The 24,124-nt window shown below is 46.0% G+C and overlaps 1 protein-coding gene across 2 annotated transcripts in view; it reads right to left on the bottom strand.

Annotated features, from left to right (window-relative positions):
- NOSIP (nitric oxide synthase interacting protein) overlaps nt 1-24,124 on the bottom strand; it is a 68,760-nt gene that overhangs the window by 37,061 nt on the left and 7,575 nt on the right. For both annotated transcript variants that reach the window (XM_078655286.1, XM_078655287.1), the window contains exons 2-5: nt 18,341-18,462; nt 7,163-7,268; nt 2,823-2,904; nt 1,269-1,401 (exon numbers count right to left, since the gene is read on the bottom strand). In XM_078655286.1, the coding sequence (XP_078511412.1) occupies nt 1,269-1,401; nt 2,823-2,904; nt 7,163-7,268; nt 18,341-18,410 (391 nt within the window). In that variant the 5' untranslated portion in view covers nt 18,411-18,462. The remainder of the gene's footprint in view (nt 1-1,268; nt 1,402-2,822; nt 2,905-7,162; nt 7,269-18,340; nt 18,463-24,124) is intronic.

The raw sequence follows: 24,124 nt of genomic DNA, 5'->3' as shown, positions 1-24,124 counted from the left end.
GAGCTGTACTCCAAGCTGATTTGGTGGTAAACCCCTCCTTGGTCCTCCCTAACCACATAACATTTGGTACCAAGTATTTCCAATTTTTCAGCCACTCATCCTGGTCCCTCCTATATGTACTTCTAAGTAGTAAACTTACATGTTTGAGGATCCCTCCACAGAAAAGACAGGAGACATGGAGGTGGAGTTTTACCCCTGCAGGTTTGTGAATTGTATTTTGTTATAAGTAGTACTACAGTTGTACTACTTTGCATACTATATAATGTAGTTTGTTAATTCATGCCCAATATGGATGCCAGTTGTCTGACATCCTCACAGAAAATTTGACAACCGGCTCACTCGAATAATTTTAACTGGTTATTTTTGGGGCTCTGCCCGAGCTACTCTGCTTGTGGTCCAGCTCAACTGAGAGGGTCTTTCTACTTTAGTAGGTGCATATGCCGAAAAGTCGCGCTCCGAATATAGGGCCTGGATAGGTAATCTCTTCAATCATTTATTTATAAAAATCAGCTCCATTAATAATAAAGTGTTCAAGACAGAGATGGCTCAAGCTCCGAAAAAAATAATTAAAGAAGAAAACGATGTAATTACAGGAGAAGGAAACATTGTGCCCTTTGGGATCCTTTATAATGAAGGTCGCCTACCCAGTTACATAAAACCTAGTCTGGACTAACATTTTTAAAAAGCCCTCCCTCAATGGAAAGCACAGGTTTCTCCCCCACAAGGTAGCCCGGTATCTTTACGGTAAGAAGCATAAAACTGTTCTAGCAGATGCTAATTTCTAATCAGGCCTTACTTTGAATGCCAAGTACTAGAAATAGGAAGCTCTGGACAGTTACTAGTAAGGAAAATTATGAATTTCAAAACTGAGATGTTAAAGAGGGCAAAGGGGTGTAAATGCCTGTCTGGCATCTAGAAAAACATCTGGAAAAATGCTTGAAAATGGATAACTGTCTTAGTGTATGAGTATTGCTGCACTGTATTTCATTGCAATTGAAGTATGATATAGTACTGTAATGATGACTGTGCTTTCAACTGTAATAAAATTGTTTACTTTTTTTAATGGATAACTGTGTGAGGTCCCCGATTATCTGTGTGCAGGTTTTATCTAATTTCTTCATAAGTGGAAAACTACAATGATATGACAAGCCCTTCACTCACACAAACATCTCCTGTAGTGTGCATTTCTCAACTCTCCCTCATTTTTGATTCTCTTTCTCCACACATCTCTCCATGAGATCACCTTCCACACTCTGAATTTTACTCACCCATGAAAGGATTCAGGGGTTTGCTGATGATCGATGTTTCTTTTTCCAGAAATCCTTTAACTTTAGATTCTTTTGCTGCTTTCTGCAACTCCTGCACTTCTGCTTTTCTTTGGGTCTTCTGCTTTTCATAAGCCTGAAGCGAAAAAAGAAATCCATAGTCGCTCTTTACAGAGGCTCTTCCATGGAGAAAACACACAGGATCTCATGTACGAAGGGTTTTAGCATTTGCAAACCATCTGAACCGGTAAATCAGAGGGTTTGCAAAAGTTAAAACCCTTTTTTCTATATACTAACCCCAATTAGTGATCCAGAAACTAGTTTCTGAATCACTAAATGTGTTTAGAAATCGATAATGATTTGTTATTTGGAACAGACATGTTGTAGGTGACCATTCCAGATGACAAAATCAGTATGCTGTGTATCAAGGTTTTGTGAACAAAATTCAGTTCCAAACTTACTGACAGCTCAAATGAGGTAGTAACCCATTTGCAAAAGGAAATCGGTCCCACCTTGGGAACCCTTCCCCTTTATCAACATTGAAAAAACAGTTTGTTGGGGAGTAAGCAAGGGTCTATGGGACCACTGCAAACTCGCAAACAGGTAAAAAGTATTTTTCTTTTGAAATGCAGCTCTGTCTCCTTTAAGTAAAACGGACTGCAAAAAAAAAAACTTTGCTTTATTTAAAATGCATTACAGACATGGTGGTCTGCTTACCCCAGAGCCCCAGCATCCCTGTGACGGCCTCCAATCACAGCGAGTGGCAATTTGTGACCTACCTCATTCAAAATCATGAAGTAGGTCGGATTGTGAACCACTCGGATTCCTTACTTTGCGACTCAACTTTTTCCATACATAGGTTGGTTTGTAAAATAATTTTTGGGTCGCAAAATGGAACTTGGTTCGAGTCTCGGTAACGACGCCAAAAAACCCCTGTGATTCTGGGCAAATCACTTAATCTCCCCGTGCCTAAAAAAAAAAAAAAAATGAAAGTAACTGGTGCTATGTAAAGCGCTCTGATAACTGATTCGGTTCGGTTCAAGTTCGCGCTATATAAAACTCTCTTAAAAAAAAAAAAAAAAAAAAAAAAAAAAAAAAAAAATTGTAGTACACAAGCTCTCTAGGCTCTACCCCTTACATCAGCCAGCAAAAAACCATGCAGTGACCTCCTTCTCAGAGATTCCTATGAAGAGAAAAGCAGCCCATGAAAACATACCTTCTGTAGCCTCAGCCAGGGTAAAAGCACCCTCCAAGTTCTTGTCTCTTATGCCCTTTTGCAGACAGGAAACACTACCAGTGATTCACACCAATCACAGCTTCTGACCCTTTCAAAATCTCTAAAGGTCTTGCAATACATGTTTTTCTGCTAGGTGAAGGCACACTAAGACCAATTTTCACCCCCTCTTCTGCAGGGAGAAAGCATACTCTCCTGCATGGGACCTTAACATATAATGCAAATCCTCGCTAGCACTACCTAGGACGATTTAGGTACTGTGAGCGTGTGTGTTTCCGGGACCTGCATACTATTAATAACCCAATACACATAATATGTGGTACCTTCATCTGACGAGCAATTTCCTTCTTCTGATGCAAAATATATTCCAAGATTGCTTCTTTCTCAAAGATATACCCATCCGGGCTGTAAAAAAAAAAAAAAAAAAAAAAAAAAAGCAAAGGAGAGACAAATTACAGAAGTGTGAGAAACACAACATTCAAACATGCCCTCAACAAAAATACACCGGAGGGTTCCAAGAAGTGAATTTTCAAAGAGACACATCACTGCTTTTCATAAAATGATGCAATTAATCTTTTTAATCTACTGTGGGAGTCCTCAATGTCGTGAAGATGCCTACCTGGTACGGTTTCTCTCAGACATGCCCAACAACTATTGGGGTGTAGCGTGAAGAGTCATCGGGTCCGTATCCCACTATGGAGGTTTAAACCTGAGGCTCTGGGGGACCCGGGATATGCCATTTACTAGCAGGATGCGCTCCAGAGTTTTTTCACCATGAATTGGCACACTGCAAGCTCTTGTGGTGCACAATGGGGGCACTGAAGGAAGTTGTGAGGGGTGGGAGTCTTCGTAAGAAATAAGGTATCAGGAGGAAGCTAGAACGGGAGTTGGGTGAAAGGGAACAACAACTCTTGAGCTGCAAAGTCGAATGAAGGGGTGGGAGTTGAGCAAGGCATCACTGGCAGAGGCACATAGGATGGTTGCTACAATCTGGGACAGACCGGACTGCCATGTCCAGAAATATTATAGGCAATGACTTCATAGAAAAGGCCATAGATCAGGATGAATGTTGGCTTGGGTACTCAAGAGAAAACGCCCTCTACCAATAATTCTGCCCTTCGTGGTGCAAAGGGTTCGATGGTAATGGTTCAGGTAGCCATTACCAGACTACTACATGATCAACTCGCTGTGGTATATACTGCTCTGGCACCAGTGGAGGCTCCAGGGGTGGAGAGGGTTCCTGAATCAGCTGGCTGTTCCCTAACTGATAGCAGGCCAGGCAGAGGGTAAAAGTGGTGGAGGTGGAACTCTCCATACGCTACTGCCTGCTGTTACCTCTTCCCAAGGAGGGGAGAAAGATGCGGAACAAATTTGGGCCTCCTGCTGGCGAGATGCAGCGTAGCCATAAGGGGGCCAGAACTACCTCACCAGCTCTCTCTGAGTGGAGGACTGATTTTCTGGAGTGGGCAGTAGCAGAGGAATGTCCACTCCGGAGGGTAAACACTGACATACGGAAAGGGATCTCCAAGTCTGGTGCTGCATGCTGGACACACTGGGTGGACATAGGGCGAAGTGGATCCGGTCATTGGGGGGGGTGGAGGGAGTGGGTAGTAGAGTGACACTGCTCCCACCGGGGAGCTAGACTTAAGGTCTGAACCGGATGAGCACATGTTATTGGAGAACGGGCACTCGCTAGCTCCTCATGAACCCAGTGGATCCACTTCGGCATAGTGTCCAATTTCGTGCTATTGCAGGAATCAATGGTTCCTGGACTGGTTCAAACAAGGGTATGCAAGAGGGCACCAAATGTGCCCTTCAAAGCAGTCTGCTGGTGCTGGCAAGCGCCCCCACCGCGGGCCTATACACTAAGTCCTGTCTGAGAGGTGGTCAGACCTCCCTGTGACAAGAAACCTATTGTTCTACCTTTCCCTGCTCGAGCTGAGCAGCAGGAGGGCAGAATCTGGTCTGTGGTCGGCAGCAGCACTAGCTTGCTGTCAGACCCGGAAAGGCAGTTACCGCGAGTAAAGGGGGTGCGCAAGGGGGTCCTCAGTACATGGGATCATACTTCCAGCACCGGATTCAGTTTAGGGTACGATTTCAACATGTTTGTTACCAAACATGACCAGGTTCAGTGTAGCCATTATATAGTTGCTGGGGTCCTGATTAGCAGTCTACAGTACAAAACACATACACCAGGCAAAAAGTGGGTGGAACCATGAAAGCAGATTCCACTTTCCTACAATTTGGTTTTATGCTTAACTTTCACGGACCCAAAGGTTAGAATTTATGGAATTCTGATTATCGACTGAATGATTGATTGTTCTGTCTTCTACCTATCCTTTCACCTTCTCGAGACTCTCCTGTTTCCGCTTAGTCACTCATCGCACTTTGACAATATGTATGTACATGATTATACTATGCTGCAATGTGGTCTTATTTCTTTGAAAATTTAATATACAAATTAACAACAACAACTAAAAATCTTTTTAATCTACTGGGATCCTGGCTTAGGATTAGTCACAACAAGCAAGTTGGAAAAAGCTATATGGGCAGTCTCAGGGGGTGGCACCTCCGACAAAGAGCAAGTCACCGTGACCAGCCAGGACCAGGGGTACAGTTACCTGTCGATCTTAGCAGTCTCCAGTTCAGTTCTGAATCCTATGATTGAAAAGAGATCAAACACCATCCTAAGGTCCAACAGAGAAGCACTGCTCCTACAGTCACCCTCCCAGAGTTTTGTTACAGGGACAGTGCTTGCCAAGGACACCTCACGTATACTGGTCACAGAAACCTCTCAGAAGACAAAGCCATGTGAGAAGAGGCTGTGGCAGCTAAGTTACATAACATAACATGCATATTTGTAGTGTACAACATTCACTTACGAGGCAGTGTAATGGCACTGCTGAGAGATAGTAGATGTTTATTGTTATCCAACTAAATGCTACTTATTGAATCAACCCTGGGAGGATGAACGATTGAGTGGACTTGCCCGAATTCAAATGTGACCATCGGAACAGACACAGATCTGTTAAGTAAATCTATTAGTCCCTTACGTTCACAGACAAACCCAGTGTGGAAATAGACCAGGGAAAGCATGAGACGCAAGAGACAGGGGACTACAATATCCAAGGGTTTCCATGTGAAAAGTACAGGGCCTCCTAAGTGAGCAGATACATTTTAAGGCCTGGGCAAAGAGGACAACTGCCCAGGTCCCCCACCTTATAAGGCTCCCCCAGTACAGTGATTAGGACAATCCACCGTATTACTAGAATAACAGTCTGTTAAAAAACAGATTATTTTATTCTTAAAACTGGCCATGCAAGCTTCCATTTGCCAACTAGAACCATTGCACTCTCATGCAATTGTTGGCTTTTAAATTGAATGAGAATCTCCCTCTCTCTCCTTACTTTCTCTCACCTGTACCTCGCCCTTTTCTCTTGCTTTCTCTCTCTAAACCTATGTACATACCGTCCTCTGCATCTCTTGTTACCTCACCAATGGCTAATTTGTATTTTCCCCAATACACCTCTATCAACTCCACCTCACTGCTAGGATTTCACTTCGCTCTTGATCATTGTGTCTACCTCTACAGTATTTCTCCCCCATTTTTTTCATCTTTCTCTGTACTTATCCAACTCTCAGTCCTCTCTCTATAGCACCTCTCTAACTTATTTCTCTCTCTACCACACATCTCTCTCACTTCCTTTCTCTACCCAGTCTATCGTTACCTGAACTCTGAATTTATTTCATCATGATTGTTACATCACCTCTCCACCTCCTTTCATTCTACTTGTTTATTTATACTGCTCACTACTTTATTCCTTTTGTCTACCAATACCTTATCTCATCATTTCTGTCAACCCCCTGTGCACACCCTTCTCTATTTCAACTTAGGCTTTTTCTCTCATCTATCTCTCTACTTGCTTCCCTTTATATATCTAGCTACCCCTCCGTTGTCTCTACCTCACAACTGTACACTCTTTCACTCTACCTCTCCATCAACCTCACCTTATTCTCTCTACACCTTATTTCTTCGTCTCCTACTCACCTACCTCTTTCTCTCTGTCTCACTACTCTTTTCTGACCTGTTGTTGTAGGTCTCTTCGCAGTTTGCCCTTCCCTCTACATCAGTCTCTATTTACATTGCATGTCTCTATTCTTCTCTGCCTCATCCCTCCACCTCCCATCTTTCTATTTTACCTACCTTTTTATCTTATCTCACTGTGTCCCAATACTACCCCTCTAAATTGTATTCTCCTTATTTCTAGCTCTCTGTACCTCACTCTAAAACTGTATCCATCTTGCTCTTTTCTGTGCCTACCTCTTGCTTGTTCCACTGCTCTGTATCGATCTTTATAGCTATCTCACCTTCCCCCACCTTATTGCTATCCCCAACTCAACCATCTCTTTGCCTTATTTCGACCCCTACCTTCCTTCTCCTCCTACTTCACTTTGTAATAATATTCTTTATACCGCCATTTTTTTCTCTCGCTCCTACTTCTTTTAGTACTAGTATGAGCGAGAGCAGGGTGATAGGAAGGAGTTATGCCTTATTTACTCCATACCTGATGCGCTCTGCATTTCCTGTCCAAAATCCTCCTTCCCAACACAGACATTCAAGATGTCCCCGAGAGGCACACAAGCTCCAGACCATGATACTCACGTCACAACTGGGTCTTTGCAGGGCTGCAGGGACAGGCAGCAGCAGTCAAAGTCCTTAACAGCATCTTTACTCAGGCGGACGGTCTGCGTTCCATAGCCAGATGCAGCTGTGGAAAGAAAGGAAGGTATGGCTTTAGAACACTCAAACTGAGCAGGTAAGCTAGCAGGGACTACAACACTGCCGGAAAGTCACCACCTAGTAGGCAACACAACCTGAAAAGCTCCCGTGTCTTGGGCAGGCATTAGAATGTAACAAAGTGAATATAAAAGCATAGTCGACCCTCAAAGCCAAAAAGCAGACCATTGTTATTGGAACACTGCACTGACATGATTTGATGTTGGATCATCTACGATCCCATAGAGTAATTACCCTATGTGGGTCCTGCTCAGATTTACCCACTCATGACTCTAGATGAGACTCGCTGGACCAATCCCAGCATGACCCTACACAGGACCTGCACAATGAGGATCCAATGTGAAATCTGCAATCTAATAAAGATACGATTTGAGACATAGTGAGATCTACTGGAGGACTAGCTGGGATCAGAATCAGATCTTATCTATTGTGGGAGCTGTTAGGATTCTGTCCTGTTATGACCGAATGCGATCCACAGAGTTAGGATTTCAAGCAAACAAGTCCTATATTATGATGTAACATGGGGCTGTTGGAATAGGATCACACAAATCCAATGGTGTGCCTTCACATGATCAAACTTGGCCGCTACTGGGAACGACTCTGCTTGGATATTTTGTGGAAACGAATAGCATCCGAGCTCCAAAATAATATAACCTGAGACTTGCCACTATCTGCTGTTGTCATTATATTTGAGAGCTGCTAGAATCCACCACGTCACACAATAGGGGACTTTCTTTGTGCGTACCTGCTGCCCGTTTGCTGGTGGAACAGCTTCCTTCTTGTGGACCCAGGCTACCCCTCGCCGGACCCGCTCCGCGGGTCCCGCTTCGTGTCTGGGAGCAGAGGAACTTCGGGAGTGCGTGCAGACGCCAAGGGTGCCGGTAAGCCTTGCAGGGCTGCGAGCAGCGTGGTCAGGGACTCCATATCCCAGGAGTCCCTGATAGCCCGCCTGCAATCACCTGGGCCGCTCTCCCTGCAAGCCCCGCCCCTTCACCAATCACACCATCTATTTACAGACGCTTGCTCTACCGCTACGCGGGAGCGAGCGGGAGCGCGCCGGGAGAAGCCCGGGACAAGGGCGGGACCGTCTGTGGCCGTCCGGGGCCAGAGGAGGCCGGGCTGGGCCACATCCCTTGGCCCCACAAAGCGGACTTCCAGCCACCAGGAATATGGCTTCAGGAACCCGGTCTTGTAAGACAAAGAAATCTGCTGGAGACGTTGTTATAGGCACTATGGACCAGTTCATAACCCGTGCTGTTTCCATAGTTGAGAAGGAGATAATCTTGGCTGAGCGAAGGTTGTCTCGGGACTCCTTTAGCACGTCTAATAAGCGCTCTTCTTTGGGCGCCATTGCCCTAGCTGATAGCCCTGGTCATATTCCATCAACTCCCTTAGTAATAGTTGATTCCCCCACCATTGATGAGAGAGTGAGTCGGATTAGGGCTAGCCTAGAAAGGGTAACCACCACAGCTCCAAGTATTGTGCTCGACCCGACACACTCCACTTCCTCTCTTTTTAGTGTTCCATCACCAGAGAGGCAGATTCCAGATTGCACTCTCAATACCCCTGATGATTCGAGCCCCCATGTGTTTGTTAATACAGCTGTGAATTCCCCATCCACTGCAGGCCATTCTGATACTAACACTCCTAGAGTGGTAGTCCCCGAAACTGTACCTGTAGGGAATCTAACCCTAGGCATCGTCCCTCGAAAGAAGAGAAAGCGCCCCATTAGTCCCCGTAGGGGAGGCTCTCTAAAACCTCATAGTAAGGTTAGTAGGAACATCACACCAAAAGGGGGTATTACCCCGAATCAGGTTCTTCGCTCAAAACCCCAAGCGCCCCATATTGGAGACGCTGCTGTCGAGGGCACTCCTGGGCAACTGGCCCCTATAGATGCTAGCATATTCCTCCAAGTTGAGAGCATCATTAAGTCTGTGGTGATGCCACTCGTAGATAAGATCGATGGCCTCACACGCAAACTAGCCTCACTCGAGCAGTCAATGCTGGACAATTTTTATGCAGTGAAATCGTTAGTTAAATTTCACGCTAAAACTCAGGCTGAAGAAAACGGTGGGCTAAGGAGCGGTGCCGCTCCAACAGTTCCGTCTAATCCGACAGCCCTCCCTGATCCCTCACCTAGTTCAAAAACGCCTGCCTCGGCTAAGGCTCCCAAACCTATTACTGGAACCATACCCCCCCCACCGACCCCTACCCCTGAGCCTAGTTTGGCATGTCCAATGAACAAATCCAGCACCCATGTACCAAAGGCACCCAAGGTCAAATTTGCTGCAAATCCCAAGCCTATTACTTCCCAAACTAAGGCAACTGGAGATATAGTGACCGTAAGCAAGGGCGCCGCAATTATAATCACATCCCCTTCTACTTCTGCTTCGCATGTAGCGCCCAAATCCCCAGCAAAAACTACAAGAAAATCCCCAGCCAAAGACAGGATAAAACGGCGTACGCCAAATGCTAGCCTTCCGCCTGGCTGCAAGCCCTATGTGGTTATTCTAACAGGGGTACCTGAGCTTGACGAGGGCTCTTGTGAGTCCTATTCTGAACTCAAACACAAGACGCTCTCCTGGCTAAAAGCTAATAGACCCCTCCCAGGGCACATTGATGGTAGAATAGCCTTCGTCCGAAGGGTGGGTTGGATCGGTAACAGACGCAAGGCTATTACCGGGGACTGTGTGTTGATTAATTTCAATGATCCCAGAGCTGCTGGTATGATTTGTAACCAACAGTCGCAGCACAACTTTTGCGACATACAAACTAGGGATTTGGGGTATTTTTATCACCCTCCCCCCTTAATGGGGCTCAATAATAATAATAATAAGTTCTTTCAAGATGGGGGTAGAGGTGTATGGTTCTCTCATTACCCGACCTTGGATCCTAGAGCAAGGGCATGGACCCCCTCCCAACCAACCACTCCACAGGGTTGGGGCTGGTGACTTAACACCTTAGAGGTAACAAATGTCTCCCCCCAAAGGGCTGACACAACTTCTCTGGTAGGGGAGGTACCGCTGACCAACATTGTTGTGCCCGATCCCTCGCCTATCCCAATCCTACCCTTTCCTTCAGGTGATGGGACAGATAAACTTGAACTAGGGGATAGTCCTCAAACTTCGGGTCCTCAGGGTGGGAATAGCGGTTATAATGAGCCCCAGCATCCTGCCCCTTTGAAAATCATTAGTTGGAATGTGGCAGGCTTAAGCAGCAAGCTAGATGTCCCAGACTGGGTGGCGCTCGTTGAACCCCACTCAGTTTGCGCATTTCAAGAGACATGGTGCGTAGAACCAAGGCACCGAGTAGGTAATGCCACCTTTTTTGTCCCGGCAGAAATTCCAGCCTCGGGAAGAGGTCGCCCCTTCGGAGGTCTCTTGGTTTGGATAAACATTACTTTGGGATGGAGGGTACACCATCACCCCCCAAAAACTCCAGATTTGATGCATCTCACTGTAACTTGCCCAAGGAGAGCAGAAAAACTGGAGATTTTTAATATCTATACACGAGGGGCCACCGGGAGAGCTTTGTCACCAACGCTCTTGGACCTGGAGGTAGCCCTGGGTGAGTGCTGTAGCGATTCCCTAATTTTGGTCATGGGGGACTTCAATTGCACATTTGAGCCTTTGTTACCCGATGAATCCCTGGATCTAAATGATGAAGATTCTAGGAGAGGTGTCCCGTCACTTGACTTGCCCATCATAAATAGTTGGACACCCAGAATCATCCAACTAAATTCCCTCACTTTAGAGCATGGTCTAAGGGCAGTCAATGGGAGGACACCATCAGACCTAGTGGGGGCTCATACATATAATAGGGTCGGCCATTCTTCCCGGATCGATTATATCCTTCTAAACTTTTCTTTGTGGGCTCACATGAAGGATATGGTAGTCCTACCCTCCCTGGACAGTGACCATAACGCCCTTTCTTTGACACTATCAACCTGGTGGAAAGAGAACTTCCCTGGAAATGGAAACCATGACGCTCTCGCAACAGGGCCACTGGGAGGAGTGGTCCCAACAAACTGCTTAAGACGCTTGAAATGGGACAAAGTGGCAATAGATGAGGAGAAAATGGCATGTATCAGAACTGTTACTTCCACAGCCTGTGCCATTTTAAAAAGTCAGCCTATTTGCCCTAATCAGATTACAGCATTGTTCTGTGAGGTCTCACTCTCAATTGGGGACCTTTTCAAGGCCAAAGTAAAAAATGGGAACCCTAATCGTAAAAACCAACAAGGCAAGTCAGGATGGTACACGAAGGAGTGTCGTGCCAAGAAGAGAGCCCTGATACTGGCGGTGAAAAGTGGTAATGCCACCCTAATATCCACTGAACGGAAGGGCTATAAATTGGAGCTCAAAACAGCAAAGAGAGACTGGGAAGACAAGTTTTGGCAGGATCTCCGAGCTGCCAGCGGCGGAAAAAACGCAAAAGCTTTCTGGGACTTAGTTCACAAGAAGAACAGACCCCTTGATACAGTTATCACCTGTAATATAAGCGAGGACTTATGGTTTACACATTTTTCGAAATTGTATACGGCATCCGCAGTTGAAGCGTTGGATTTTGTTTTCCCACAGCCCCTAAGAGTGATGGAAAGATTCGAGGAATGTCTGTTTACTAAGATAGAAGCGGAAAGTGCAATAAAATCTTTGGTTCCACGCAAGGCGGCTGGCCCCGATGGTCTTCCGGGTGACTTGCTCCGAGCTGACATAGATGATTGGAGCACACTGATCTCTTCGGTTTTGAATGCTGCTTTGGAAGGCGCACCTTTGCCTGCCTCTTGGATGGCCGCTGAAGTGGTTCCCCTTCACAAAAAAGGCTCGAGAGATGACCCAGGGAACTACAGGCCAATCAGCCTGATCGACTGCTCACAAAAAGTTGCAGGCAAGGTTCTTTTAACAAGAATACAGCAATGGGCAGATGAGAACAGGATCCTTTCGGATTTTCAGGCAGGGTTCCGTGCTGGCACTGGAACAATTGAACAATCGCTAAGGCTTCTTATGATCCACTGGAAGGTCGTCACAATTGGGAAGGGTACATTATATCTGGCCTTCATCGACCTCCGGACGGCCTTCGATTTGGTCCCCAGAAATAAACTCTGGAAGGTTCTTAACGATCTTGGCCTGCCACCTTACCTGCTCCACCTGGTCATGAAGTTCCATGAAACCAACTACGCCCAAATTCGCTGGGGTCCCAATGGCCAAAAAACCCGAAGAATAGATGTGAACAGAGGAGTGCGGCAAGGGTGCGTTCTTGCCCCAACACTCTTTTCGCTCTATGTTAATGGGGTGGTGGACCACTTGTCAAGGATTCCAGCAGATGCCCCTCGTCTGGCAGGTCGCTCCATCCCCACCCTGCTTTTTGCGGACGATACTTTGCTCCTTTCAAAATCGCCAATGGGCCTACAACAGCTTCTCTCAGGCTTTGACGATTTTTGTAAACAAAGAGGACTCTGTATAAATACAGATAAAACAAAGTACCTTATTTTGAACCCTCCGCAAAAACTGGGCCCTCCGCCAACATTGGGCTCCGTGGCATTGGACAGGACTAAAACCTTCGATTATCTGGGCATCAGGTTGGTGGATTCCATGAAATGGGACCAGCATCTGCTCAAAATGTTGCTAAACCTAAAAAGAATAACCGGGACCCTGCTTAAAGAGCAGAGAGCAGCCTCAACTAAACCTATAGCTGCAGTATTGGACATCTACGCGGCCAGAGGAGTAAGTGCTGCCTTGTATGGGGCGGAATTATGGGGAATGTCGAACTTGAAAGACCTTACTCGAGCTGAGAATTCCTTCTTGAGAAGCTTGATGTCCCTTGGCCCGTCTGTCCCCATCTTGCCTCTGCAATTGGACATGGGCTGTCGGGCTATAGAAGATCTAGCGAAGTTACGCCCTTTGCTTCTGTGGGCTCGCATCTGGAGAGTTCCTGAACTCTCAAGTTATGCGGATGGTCTACGGGAGTTACTAAGTTCGGCAGGGTGGGCGAAAATAAAGTGGCTAACGGATATCAAAGCCTTACTTACCAATCTGGGGCTGGAAGAAGCTTGGCACCAACAGTCAGCCCCCCCCAAATCCACAATAAAACAACTTTATTGGAATTGGGTGACAAACAGAAGGAATTCCTCCACCTCGATATGCAAATCGACTAGAAACTTCATGGAGTCCAAAGATACCCCCTATAGAGAACTGTATCTGGACACCATCTCAGCCTCTTGGGAAAGGTCCCTGTACTTTAAATTCAGAATTGGTCTTCTCCCCGTAATGGAATTTACTTGCCACTGGAAAATCCCATACCAGACTGCTCCGTGGTGTCCCTTTTGCCCACAGCGCAGAGAATCTGTCCCCCACTTTTTATTCGAGTGTCCTGCATATATAGTTCCACGGTCAAAATGGCTCAAACCCATGTGTCGTACTCTGGGCACTAGGCATTGCAACGTGGCCTTAAGAATTCTTTATTCGGACACTCGTACTTTTTACGCATGTGCCACCTCGAAGTACCTTGGGTGGGCATGGCGAATCCGGTCAAAAAGACTTAGGCAAATTGTTTAATTACACTTTTTACCATGGTCTGTTTTAAACTAAATGCTTATTTTTAAAACCTATAGATCCATTTTCTGATAGCAGAAAGTTACGGTTTATTTTAAATGTACTGAAAAGTATTTTTTTATTGATTGTATGCTTTTTAAGATATTGTTATATGTCGAAATAAAGCCTTTTTGACTGACTGACTGACAATAAGGGACCAAGTGGTATGTTATGGTATCTGGACTTGTAAAGCGCTGCTCATCACCCAAAGGGTATCTAGGCTCTAGAGCAGGCGTGTCGGTCATCTGCTTCTTGTGGAATTCCAGAAGAGAGGAGGTGGCTTTGATGTGTCGGAGGTCATTTCAAGTTTTGGGTGGAAAAGGCCTCCTGTTTTGCAGATGCGAGGGGTGTGTGCGAGAGAGAGTGTGAGGCAGAGCGTAGGTGTCTGGTGTGATGGTGGGAGTGGAGGTGGCAGTTGAGATAATCTGTTCCTATGTTGTACAGTGCCTTGTATGCATGTGTGAAAAGTTTCAATTGGCAACGTTTGTGTATCGAAACCCAATAGAGTTCAGAGGTGAGGCATGATGTGGGTGTGCCATGGGAGGTCCAAGATGAGTCTGGCTGTGGTGTTCTGGAGTTACTCGAGAAGGTGGTTGTGGATTCTTGCATAGAGTGCATTGAGGTAGTTTATTCTTCTGGTGACAAGGACTTGAGTGATGGTACGCTTTGTGGTCTTGGGGATCCATGTGAAGATTTTTCTGATAATGCGTAGTATACAGGAGGAGCCAACTGTGTTCACCTAGTAGGCCATGTCAAATTTATAATCTAAGATGATTCCCAGATTTGCTGCATGGTTAGTTGACGATAGTGTTGGGCCAGGCTCTGATGGACACCAGGTGGAGTACCAGGAGGAGTTCTTGTTCCCTAAGATCAGCACTTCTATCTTGTCCGAGGTGAGTTTCAAGCAATTGTTTTTCATCCATTCTGCTAAGCAGATCATGCAATTGGTGAAGCTGGATCAGGCCTTTGGGGACTTGTCTGACATTGGGAGAATGAGATCGGCGTAGGAGATGATGCAGATGCTTTGAGACCGATGATGTTGGCAAGTGGGGTCAAGTACAAGTTGAATAGGGTGGAGCGGAGAGATGATCCTCCAGGTACTCCGCAGGGTTTGATGTGTAGGGAGGGAGTCTGACTCACTGTGAGGATGGAGCATATTTGTTAGAGAGCTGGACCTTCGATGTCTTTTGCGTGTAGTCTTTTGATGAGGGTGGGGTGCGACTTTGCATTGAACGCAGCCGAGAGGTCCAGCAGTATAAGGAAGACAGTTTATTCTTGGTCTAGATGGATCCGGATCTTATCTGTGGGGGCGACAAGGGCTGTCCCTGTACTGTGATTGCTTTGGAAGCCAGATTAGGAGTGGTCGAGAAGGTTGTGGAGCTCCCAATGGTTTCAGAGTTGCAGGTTGACGGCCTTATTATCACCATAGCTGGGTATGGTAGTAGGGAGATGGGGCGGAAATTACTCAGTTTGTTGTGGTTTGCTGACACTTTCTAAAGGAGCCCATGACTGTAGCATGCTTTCAGTTCCCAGGGAACGTTGTGGACTTCATAGAGGAGTTGATGTGAAAGAGGAATTTGCTGATCACAGGTCCTCCTAAGTTGTAAATGTGATGTGAATATGGGTTTGTGGGTGCCCCAGAGTCGACATTTTGTATGATAGTAGTGGTATCTTCCTCTGTGCATGTTCACAAGTTAGTAAGTTGTCCAACCGAGTGGTCGGTATGCAGCTTGCCGATGATGTCCTCAGGGTTTTGTTGTTTTTCAGAATTATAGGTCTTTTCAATTTTGCTGTTGAAGCAGTTTGGGAGGTTGTCACAGCGTTCCTAAGAAGGGGTGATGGAGTTGGCGGAGGCTTCTGGGGTGGTGAGTTTCTTGATGATGGAAAAAATCTTTGTTGTTGTTGGAGCTGGCTTCCATCTGATTTGTGATGGATCTTCTCTTGGCTTCTTTCAGGAGGTGGTAGTGTCGAAAGGCGGACTTGTAGGTTGCTCTGGCATCAGTCGTGGTTGGCTCTCCATTTCCTTTCTAGCGGTTTGCAGTATTTTTGGAGTCTTGGAGTTATTCTGTGTACCAGGAGAACGGTTTGTTGGTTCTGCATTGTTTGTGGGTTTTGATGGGTTCCAGTGTGTTAGCCCACTAAGAGATCCACTGGTTGAAGAGGGTGGTGTCCTCGGGTAGGTTGTTGGAGGTGTTGGGTTGGCAAGTTGAGAGTGCAGGGCAAGTCAGTCTCCATTATTCTATTCCAGTTGGGTTGGTTTGTGTGGATGGGAGCTTTGGCTTGTGACGTGGAGATTTTGAAATGGATGATGTAATGTTCGGTTCATGCGCGTGGTGAGGCGGAGTGGTAGCTGACACTGTTGTCGGAGGCGAAGATTGCCTCTAATATGTGTAGCGCGTGTCCTGCATTGTGTGTGGGGTCCATGATGAGCTGGGAAAGTCCTATGTTTTGTAGACTCTCAAAGAGGTCGATGAAGCAGTGGTCTGAGGGGTCTTCCCGGTGGAAGTTGAAATTGCCTAGAAGTAGGAAGTCCTTAGATTTCATGGTGATGGGGCAACGAAGTCTGAGATGAGGATGCTTCGAGCACCAGTTGGTAAATAAACCAGGGTGCCCTTCAGGGTGGGGCTGTCCTTTGTAGTTTAAAACACACGTGTTCCAAGAAGGGGCGTCAGGGTCTGTGGTACTTGTGCATTTGAGTGTGTCTTGGTAAATGATGGCTAGTCCCCCACCTGGTTAGTGGGGGAGGTCCTGGAATACAAGTTTGTTTTACGAAGAGGAGGTCAGGTGTGCTGTTGCTGAGGAGGTCCCACATTTTGATTGGAAGTTTTTTTAGTTAAAGGATGTTTAGAAGAATGCATGTGAGAGTTTGCTGAAAGTCAGGTGTGGTGGGTGTTTGGTGAGAGGATAACGTGGGAGTCAGAGTATGGGGAGTGTGAGAGGGGGAGTTGCTGCAGGTAACGTGACAGTAGGAGCAAGAGAAACGTCCTGCCATGCTGTAAGGCACTGTCCGGCAGCAGCAGGTGGATGAGCGTCCTGGGTTGAGCAAGTGGAGAGACGCAGCGGAGCAGCTGCGGTGGGTGATTGGACCAGGGAGAGGCACTGGTGGGCTCTGCATGGAGTACGTCCCGGGAGGAGGAAGGGACGCAGGGTGCAGTCGGTGGGGATAAGGAGAGGCAGGAAAAAGACATTGAAAGAAGCAGAATGACACGGGGGAGCAGGTAAGGAGTGGGGGTAGGCAGGTGAAGGAAATAGCGCAAGAGGGGGTGTGGTGTATGTGGGGGAAGATGGAAAAGTTACAAAAGAAAGGCACAGACTTACGAGAATAAAGTGGCACAGAATAAAGGGACAAGAGTGGGCAAAAGATATGAAGAAAATTGGAGAAAAGGCGCAAAAAGTGTGAAAGAGAAAGAAAAAGGGAACAAAGGTGCGAGAAAGGAGATGCACAGAAGTGACAAACTGTGCAAGAGCGAGGTAGAAAGAACAAGAGAAGAGAGCACACAAGAGAGGCAGGAGGAGAGTGTGGAGAGAAGCAGCTGTGGAAAGAGCGTGGCTTTTGCCATGGGAGGGTTTAAAGAACAGGCAGGTAATGAACTGCCAGAACTGGTCCTTGCTTAGGTAACCACAGACTTTTGAAACCAAGGAATAAAATAGTGCATGATGAGGCAAGCAGATATAAATTGAAAACAGGCAGTGTTGACGGGCCTGAAGGCCTCAATTAACTTTTGACGTTTCTGGAGTGCTCGGCCTGTTTTAGTAATGGGCTAGGTATCCATGGCAAAAATGTTTTTTCTTACTGTGATCCCTATAGGTGCTTCATGGATCGGTCTCTGTGGTCCGCCAGAGTCTATTTTGCCTGGCTGGTTATAGCACTGTAAACAGACATGCAGGTGGGCATGGTGTACATTTTTTTGGTTAGAGGATTGTGCAGTGCACTATTCACAACGTATTTATTCCACAAAATAAATATCGATAAGCACAGATAAAATGTATGGAAATGGACAAACACAGACAAATGTAAAAAAATGGCTACCATAAAACAGTAAACCTGTATTATATTATACTGAAATACTGAACTAGGATTTGCTTTATTGGGGTATATTTGAGTTCAGAAAAACGGACCAACCGAATGGGGGTGTGAAATTGACACTTAGGCTCAGTCCCAGATCTAACCTTCAATTATCCAATAATACTGATGTCGTCTCTAGGTAGATAACCAAACAATGTGCTCGTGTCTGAAAGTAAATATTTTGAAAGCTTCTTTCTAATATTTGTATTTATATTTATATGAACACCAATATACAGTAAATAAAGAATTAATCCCGACCATGGCTTTGGTGTGGGTCGAAGCCCACTCTTGAGCTGCTGGAACCGCTACCAGCCATGGAGCTGAAGCACCTGGCCAGATTCATGAGTGTTTCTCACATCTCAGAGCTCCTATTCTCCAGCCACTTACCTGTATCCTTTTTCTTCTCGTGGTAAGTGTACACAGCCCCCGCAGTGCAGTTTTTCCCATGACGTGTCATTGTGCAGCAATTCTAGAAAAATGATCTGCAGGAAAAGGCCAAAGACTTGCACCTGTGTGAAGGAAATTTAAAAAGTCAACTGAGTTCCATAATTCTCAATCCATTGCAGGGACTGAACGGGGCAAACATGGAATGCATGCAAGTCTAAATTGCACCTTCTCTCTCAAAATCACGAGCTTTGGGCTGTGGTAATTCATAAGGACCGGACCCCTCTCATCTTAAGCTCAACGACTATAGCAAACTACTACTATAGTCATCGGAACATTCATTACAGATTTCCCTCATTAAGTTACAAACTCCCAAGTGATACAGCATGTTCAAGTGGACGGTAGAAAATACAGAATGGCATGACAGCTCTATACCTGGAATAGAAGAAATGTGCATTAGAAAGGAACATAGAGAGCCAGGGACACATCTAGGGTAAGTTGGTCCCCAAACCTCTTCTATTTACCAGGCTTGATTTAAAGGCTCTACCTCTTTTCCAGCACCTCCATTCAAGAACCTGGGTGCGGACTCAACGCGACTAGTCCATGAAGATTCACATTTCAAAGTGTTAAAATGTTGAAATTAATGTCCTTCGATGAGTAAGAACCTCACGCGGTTTACAGACACCCAAACAGAAAGAAACCTACGAAAGGGACCACCATGTCCCAATTAATTTATAACACCTCCATTCAAGAATCCACCTGATTACGACATTAGCAGACTGCAGCACATGCAACACAGCTACCTTTAGGTTTCCCTTGTGACAGGGCATCACTCTTGAGCAGAGGAAGCTGCAATTACAGCAGTCATCCACATACAACAAAAAAGCATTGGCATAGCCATTAGGTCTCGCCTTTGGGACCTTATAAGTATTTAGTCATACAGCAAATTAGCCTGGGTGCTGCAACACCTATCGCTTGCCACTGATGAACAATCACACACACACTCAAGGATGGGCTTCCTTCTGTGCTATTTAACGAAAAAGTGTATTTATTTAACATAGAAGCTATGACACCATCAGGCACAGCACCCTAGAGCAACCGAAATTTGGATAATTATGGGCAAGAAAAGAAGTGAGAACCAGCCTGGGTCTCAAATGATCAGGCATTCAAACCCTAACAGTAGCAATTGGCAGGAAAATCCAGTAGCATCTTCAACAAGGCCCATGCGCGCTGCCTAGCCGAGACCTAAAAATGCTATACAACAGTTTGAGATAGGATGTTGTTAAAGACAGGAAAGTGGGTGCACAGCAAGCACACCACGCCATGTCTTCTCAAGGTTTCCATATTTTCCCATAATGTAGTAGTCTGATGTTGGTTAAGTCACCAACGAGAGAAGTTCTACATTACATCTTTAAATATTGCAAAACAATACCATCAAACTGCTCCCCAGCGGACGTGTGGTTTTCCAGTGAACGACCAATGAGGAGAGTGGCGCATCGGCAGAACACAAAGCGCGTGCTGTGACTGGGCTCCTGGCAGCTTACTGGCACAGTTAGCAATTAACGATCATTAACACGAGCCTGACGTGAACTGCTCCAAATATTGTCATCAAGAACACCGATGGAAAAAGAGGGTGTAACCTAGTGGCCAGTGAGAGACTGCTTGAGGCAGCAATAACGTCGCGCGCCAGGAGTAATTTTACAATTAGATCAAGCACCACGATCTTCCTCTCCTCGAGTGGGGCGCGGAGCCGAGAATGCCGACAGTAATCAAGTTGGTGACGAGTTTCTACAGCTGTGTCCGCCCAAGGAGGCTGCCGACTTGGCTATTGAGGAATCTGTTGGCCTGCGAGCCAGCTGGAGCAGACCTGCGCCTACTATGCGGCAGGGGAGCTGGAAAGGGCAGTGTTTGAATTGTATTAATTAAATCAGGAACTCCATTGAGGAAGATACTGTTGGGACTATGGAAGACAACATTACGGTTGATACAATCACATATTCATCGGGCCACCTCATAATGGGTGTCTGTGTAGCACAAACATTGGACAAGAAAATGGCATCCGCTCAGTGCAGACGAGTTCTGCTGCTTTGTGTACAAGTACTATAGTATGGAGGCATTTGTTGTTATAAAAATCATGTGTAGCAGAAACAGCATATTGTAGACTCTAGGTGATATCCCCAAGTCTTTACCAGGAGGTGATGGATGAGAGCGCTATACCGCAAAGAGCACTCATGCTTGTGCTTGCATCCACGAGAGCGAGCAGCGGCGCGCGGGCAATCTGTTTCCAATTAGCACGAGCGCCTCTGCTCGCTCCCGCAAGGTAGATGCCAGCACAAGCACGAGTGTGAGTGCTTCAAAAGTCAAGACCCATCGCTAAAGGCCCTCTCCTAGAGCAGCGTTTGCGCGCTGCCTAGGCAACACCTAAAAATCCTGTGAATAGGGAACAGGGTCTTCAGGTGCAAAGGATAAGACTAATGCAGGGAACCTTCAGAAGATAACTTCTTGCCCACTTCTGTATATCAAACACCCAGGGTGGCCATATTAAAACAGAAGCAGTACTCCAGCAGTATGGGGGGGAGGGGGGACTATGGGGCAAATGCATCAAGGTAATCATTTGCGATTACCAAATAGCAAATTTAAGGATTCGCTATTTGGTAATCGCAAATGCCTATGCAAATTGCGATTAGCTATTAGGGAATGCATTCTCATTCATTACCATGGGCCTATAGGCCCATAGGAATGAATGTGAATGCATTCGCAATTTGCGAGTACCAAATTGGTAATCGCAAATTGCGCATGCAATTGCAAGGGTGCTAGGGGGCCTAAGGCTCCCCTGATGCACCCCAAAAACGGTAGGTGAGCACATGTGGTGCCCACACATGCCCTAAGGGCATGTATTCACCACATGCACTTTTATGCATTTTTAGGTCTTTGCCTGACGTAAGCAGCACATGCGCTGCTCTCGTCATACGAGACTTCTTGGAATCGATACGATTCCAGAAGCCTCGTCTCAGCTCCGCCTTAGGTTTTGATTTGTGCGCGTCGTTTTGCGTCATGAATTATGCCAAAGGCAGTGCAATGATTGCACTGAAGGCATGTCAATCCCAAATTGTTGCCACCTTGTCTCCTTTTAGCCACCCCCACCGGGATTGGATCTTTTACCCGCGGCGTTACACTATGGCGTTTAATTACTGGGGAAGCACTATTTTTTCCCCTTTCCTCTATCTCTCTCAGAGAGCGTTCTTGGTATTATTGTTATGTTTTACACATCATGCGTGGCGTAGAACAGGAGTCTCTAAACCTGAAATCTAGCCTAGTAATGGTTCATTTGAGCTGTGATTTATTTATTGACACGTTTGTTTGCATTTTACTTGTGGGTCTTTAATTTTACGTGAAGCAGGCAGTGAGCGACCCAAGCGCCCCGAAGCACCGATCGCCACTAAAGACAGGTTAGTGTCTGCCTGCTGACGCCAGACCCGACCCCGACTGGAATCCGCCGCTGAGCTCCAGACACAAGCGCTGTTGTGCTGAGCTACGTCCATCACATCTCAAATCCGAAGCAGATGTGGAGCTCGGGGCCGCGGGCCCCCAATGAAGCTCGCTTCCAGCACCGTAGAGCTGGGGAAGCGTTTAATAGAGCGGCCCGTGTGCATTATGCAGAGAAGGCGAGGGTGGAAAGGGCCTTCATTCCATATAGCGCCCGATGTACCCTATCCGGGGCCGGCCAGGAGCAATGCTCCAGATAGCGCCGACTGTGCACAATCAGGGGCTGATGAGGAGCTAAGTATGTTCCACATAGCACCGTATACTGGCCCGACGAGGAGTAATGTTCCGCATAGCGCATCCTACGCCCTATCCTGGGGGCCACAAGGCAATATGTACGACATATGTAAATGTAAATGTATTTCGATTTATATAGCGCACAAATCACCCAGGGGTCTCAAGGCGCTTGCTTAGGGAACCCGTCCTGGTATTCCCCTGTGAGATACCCCAGCAGGGTATTCACAAGGTGAAAGCCAGGCATCCCGCCGCGAGGGGCCGTAGTGGAGATTAAGCAAGCTATTGCCCAGAGTCGCAGAGTGTGACCCCGTGAGTCGAGTAGGCACCGGAGCGAGAATTGTCGAGTCCGTGGAATTTTTGAGCCCGAGACCCGCCGAGGCGGGGAATCGAACCCTGGTCCACGGCTGATCTCAGCTTCCGGGTCTGCCGCCTCTAACCACTGAGCCACGCTTCGCCATAGCACCTCACAAGGGCTGGGGAGGAGCAATGTTCCAAGAGCCATACGCCCAACCTCGGTCAGGTTCCTAATCAGGAAGCACAACATTATTAGCACTCAAATAGAACAGGGGTATGAATACCAGATTATATACTAAAAAATAAGTGAGTTACCACAGTATATATTAGACCAAAACAACAACAAAAAAACTGACAGCTACACCAACTACAGAGAGAGGAGCATATAAACAACGCGTCAGCAACCCCTCATTCATATTAGGTAAAGGGAATCCTATCCAAGTAAGAAACACTAAAAAGAAAAAGAGCTGCAAAGGCAGACAATTATTGAAGTCTGCAACATTGTTATATAAATGAAAAAACTGCAGAAAATTATGCAGACCGTAGACGAGAAAGGGAGCTATGCATAAGAGAATATAAAAGCAAGCACAACTGCACTATTATTTGAATAATCCGTAAGGTACCACAAGGAGACTCTGCATTTTAAACGTAATTACAAGTGAGCACGCACAGGCCAACCAGCTCACAATAAAAAAAAAGGATAAAATTCGGGGTTCTGAGAATATAAAAGGCATTATATATTACCTCGAAGGTCGGGTCGTCACTTCACATAAAAGATAAAGACGAGATGGGCATATTTTAAAGATCCCGGTAGGAAAACTGAGTTCGAACTTGCAACATGAAAGACGAGTGCCAAGTTAAATGTTACATTTATAACTGCAGAAAAAAGAGAACAGAACATCACATATGAAATCGGCTATTATGTTCCGACCCAAAAATCAATAAGCGCCAACAATTGCTATGAAGAAATATCGCAAAATCATTAAGCAAGATACCACAAAGACGGAAAGTGTAGCGTCTCAGCTACTATTATAAACACCAACCCGGAGGAAATGGTAAATACTAACACAAATTTAAGAAGAATTACTACAAATTATAACACAATGAAGCAGGGCAGTATAACTTACTAAAGTATCGTAAAGGCAACAATCACAAGCGAGTAGTGGTAAACGGCGTCTAGCACAGGCGCCATCTTGAAGTGCACTTTTATACGTACAATCGTCATCGAAACCGATGACGGATTTCAGTTCTAAACGAGTGCCATCTTAGAATGTGTATTATAACGTCCACTCGAGTATAAAACTGAACTTTGGAAATAAAATAACAAAATCTATATAGATAAAAGTAAAGCTACTTAAAGGCCTTATGAAGTACTCCTAGATCACAGTGCAACATAGCGCACATCTGTGATCTATGTCTGCCGTCAGCACACAAGATCATCGTTCAATCAGTATTGAAAAACGTAACGGGTAAAGCGCCATCATAAAATGGGTATTATAGAAGCACATCTGTGATCTATGTCTGCCGTCAGCACACAATATCATCGTTCAATCAGTATTGAAAAACGTAACGGGTAAAGCGCCATCATACAATGGGTATGTAGAAGCTATCGTAATCAACATTTGCCAAGTCTAGAACAACAATAATACCACGGTCGCCCGAAGAAAACTAAGACCAACGCAGCATAATAGCCGCTAATATATATAAAATAAT

This window comes from Lissotriton helveticus, chromosome 7 (genome assembly GCF_964261635.1).
Source record: "Lissotriton helveticus chromosome 7, aLisHel1.1, whole genome shotgun sequence".
In the NCBI taxonomy this organism is placed as follows: domain Eukaryota; kingdom Metazoa; phylum Chordata; class Amphibia; order Caudata; family Salamandridae; genus Lissotriton; species Lissotriton helveticus.
The sequence above is the reverse complement of the archived record's forward strand: the minus strand, read 5'-3'. Positions and strand labels throughout refer to the sequence as shown.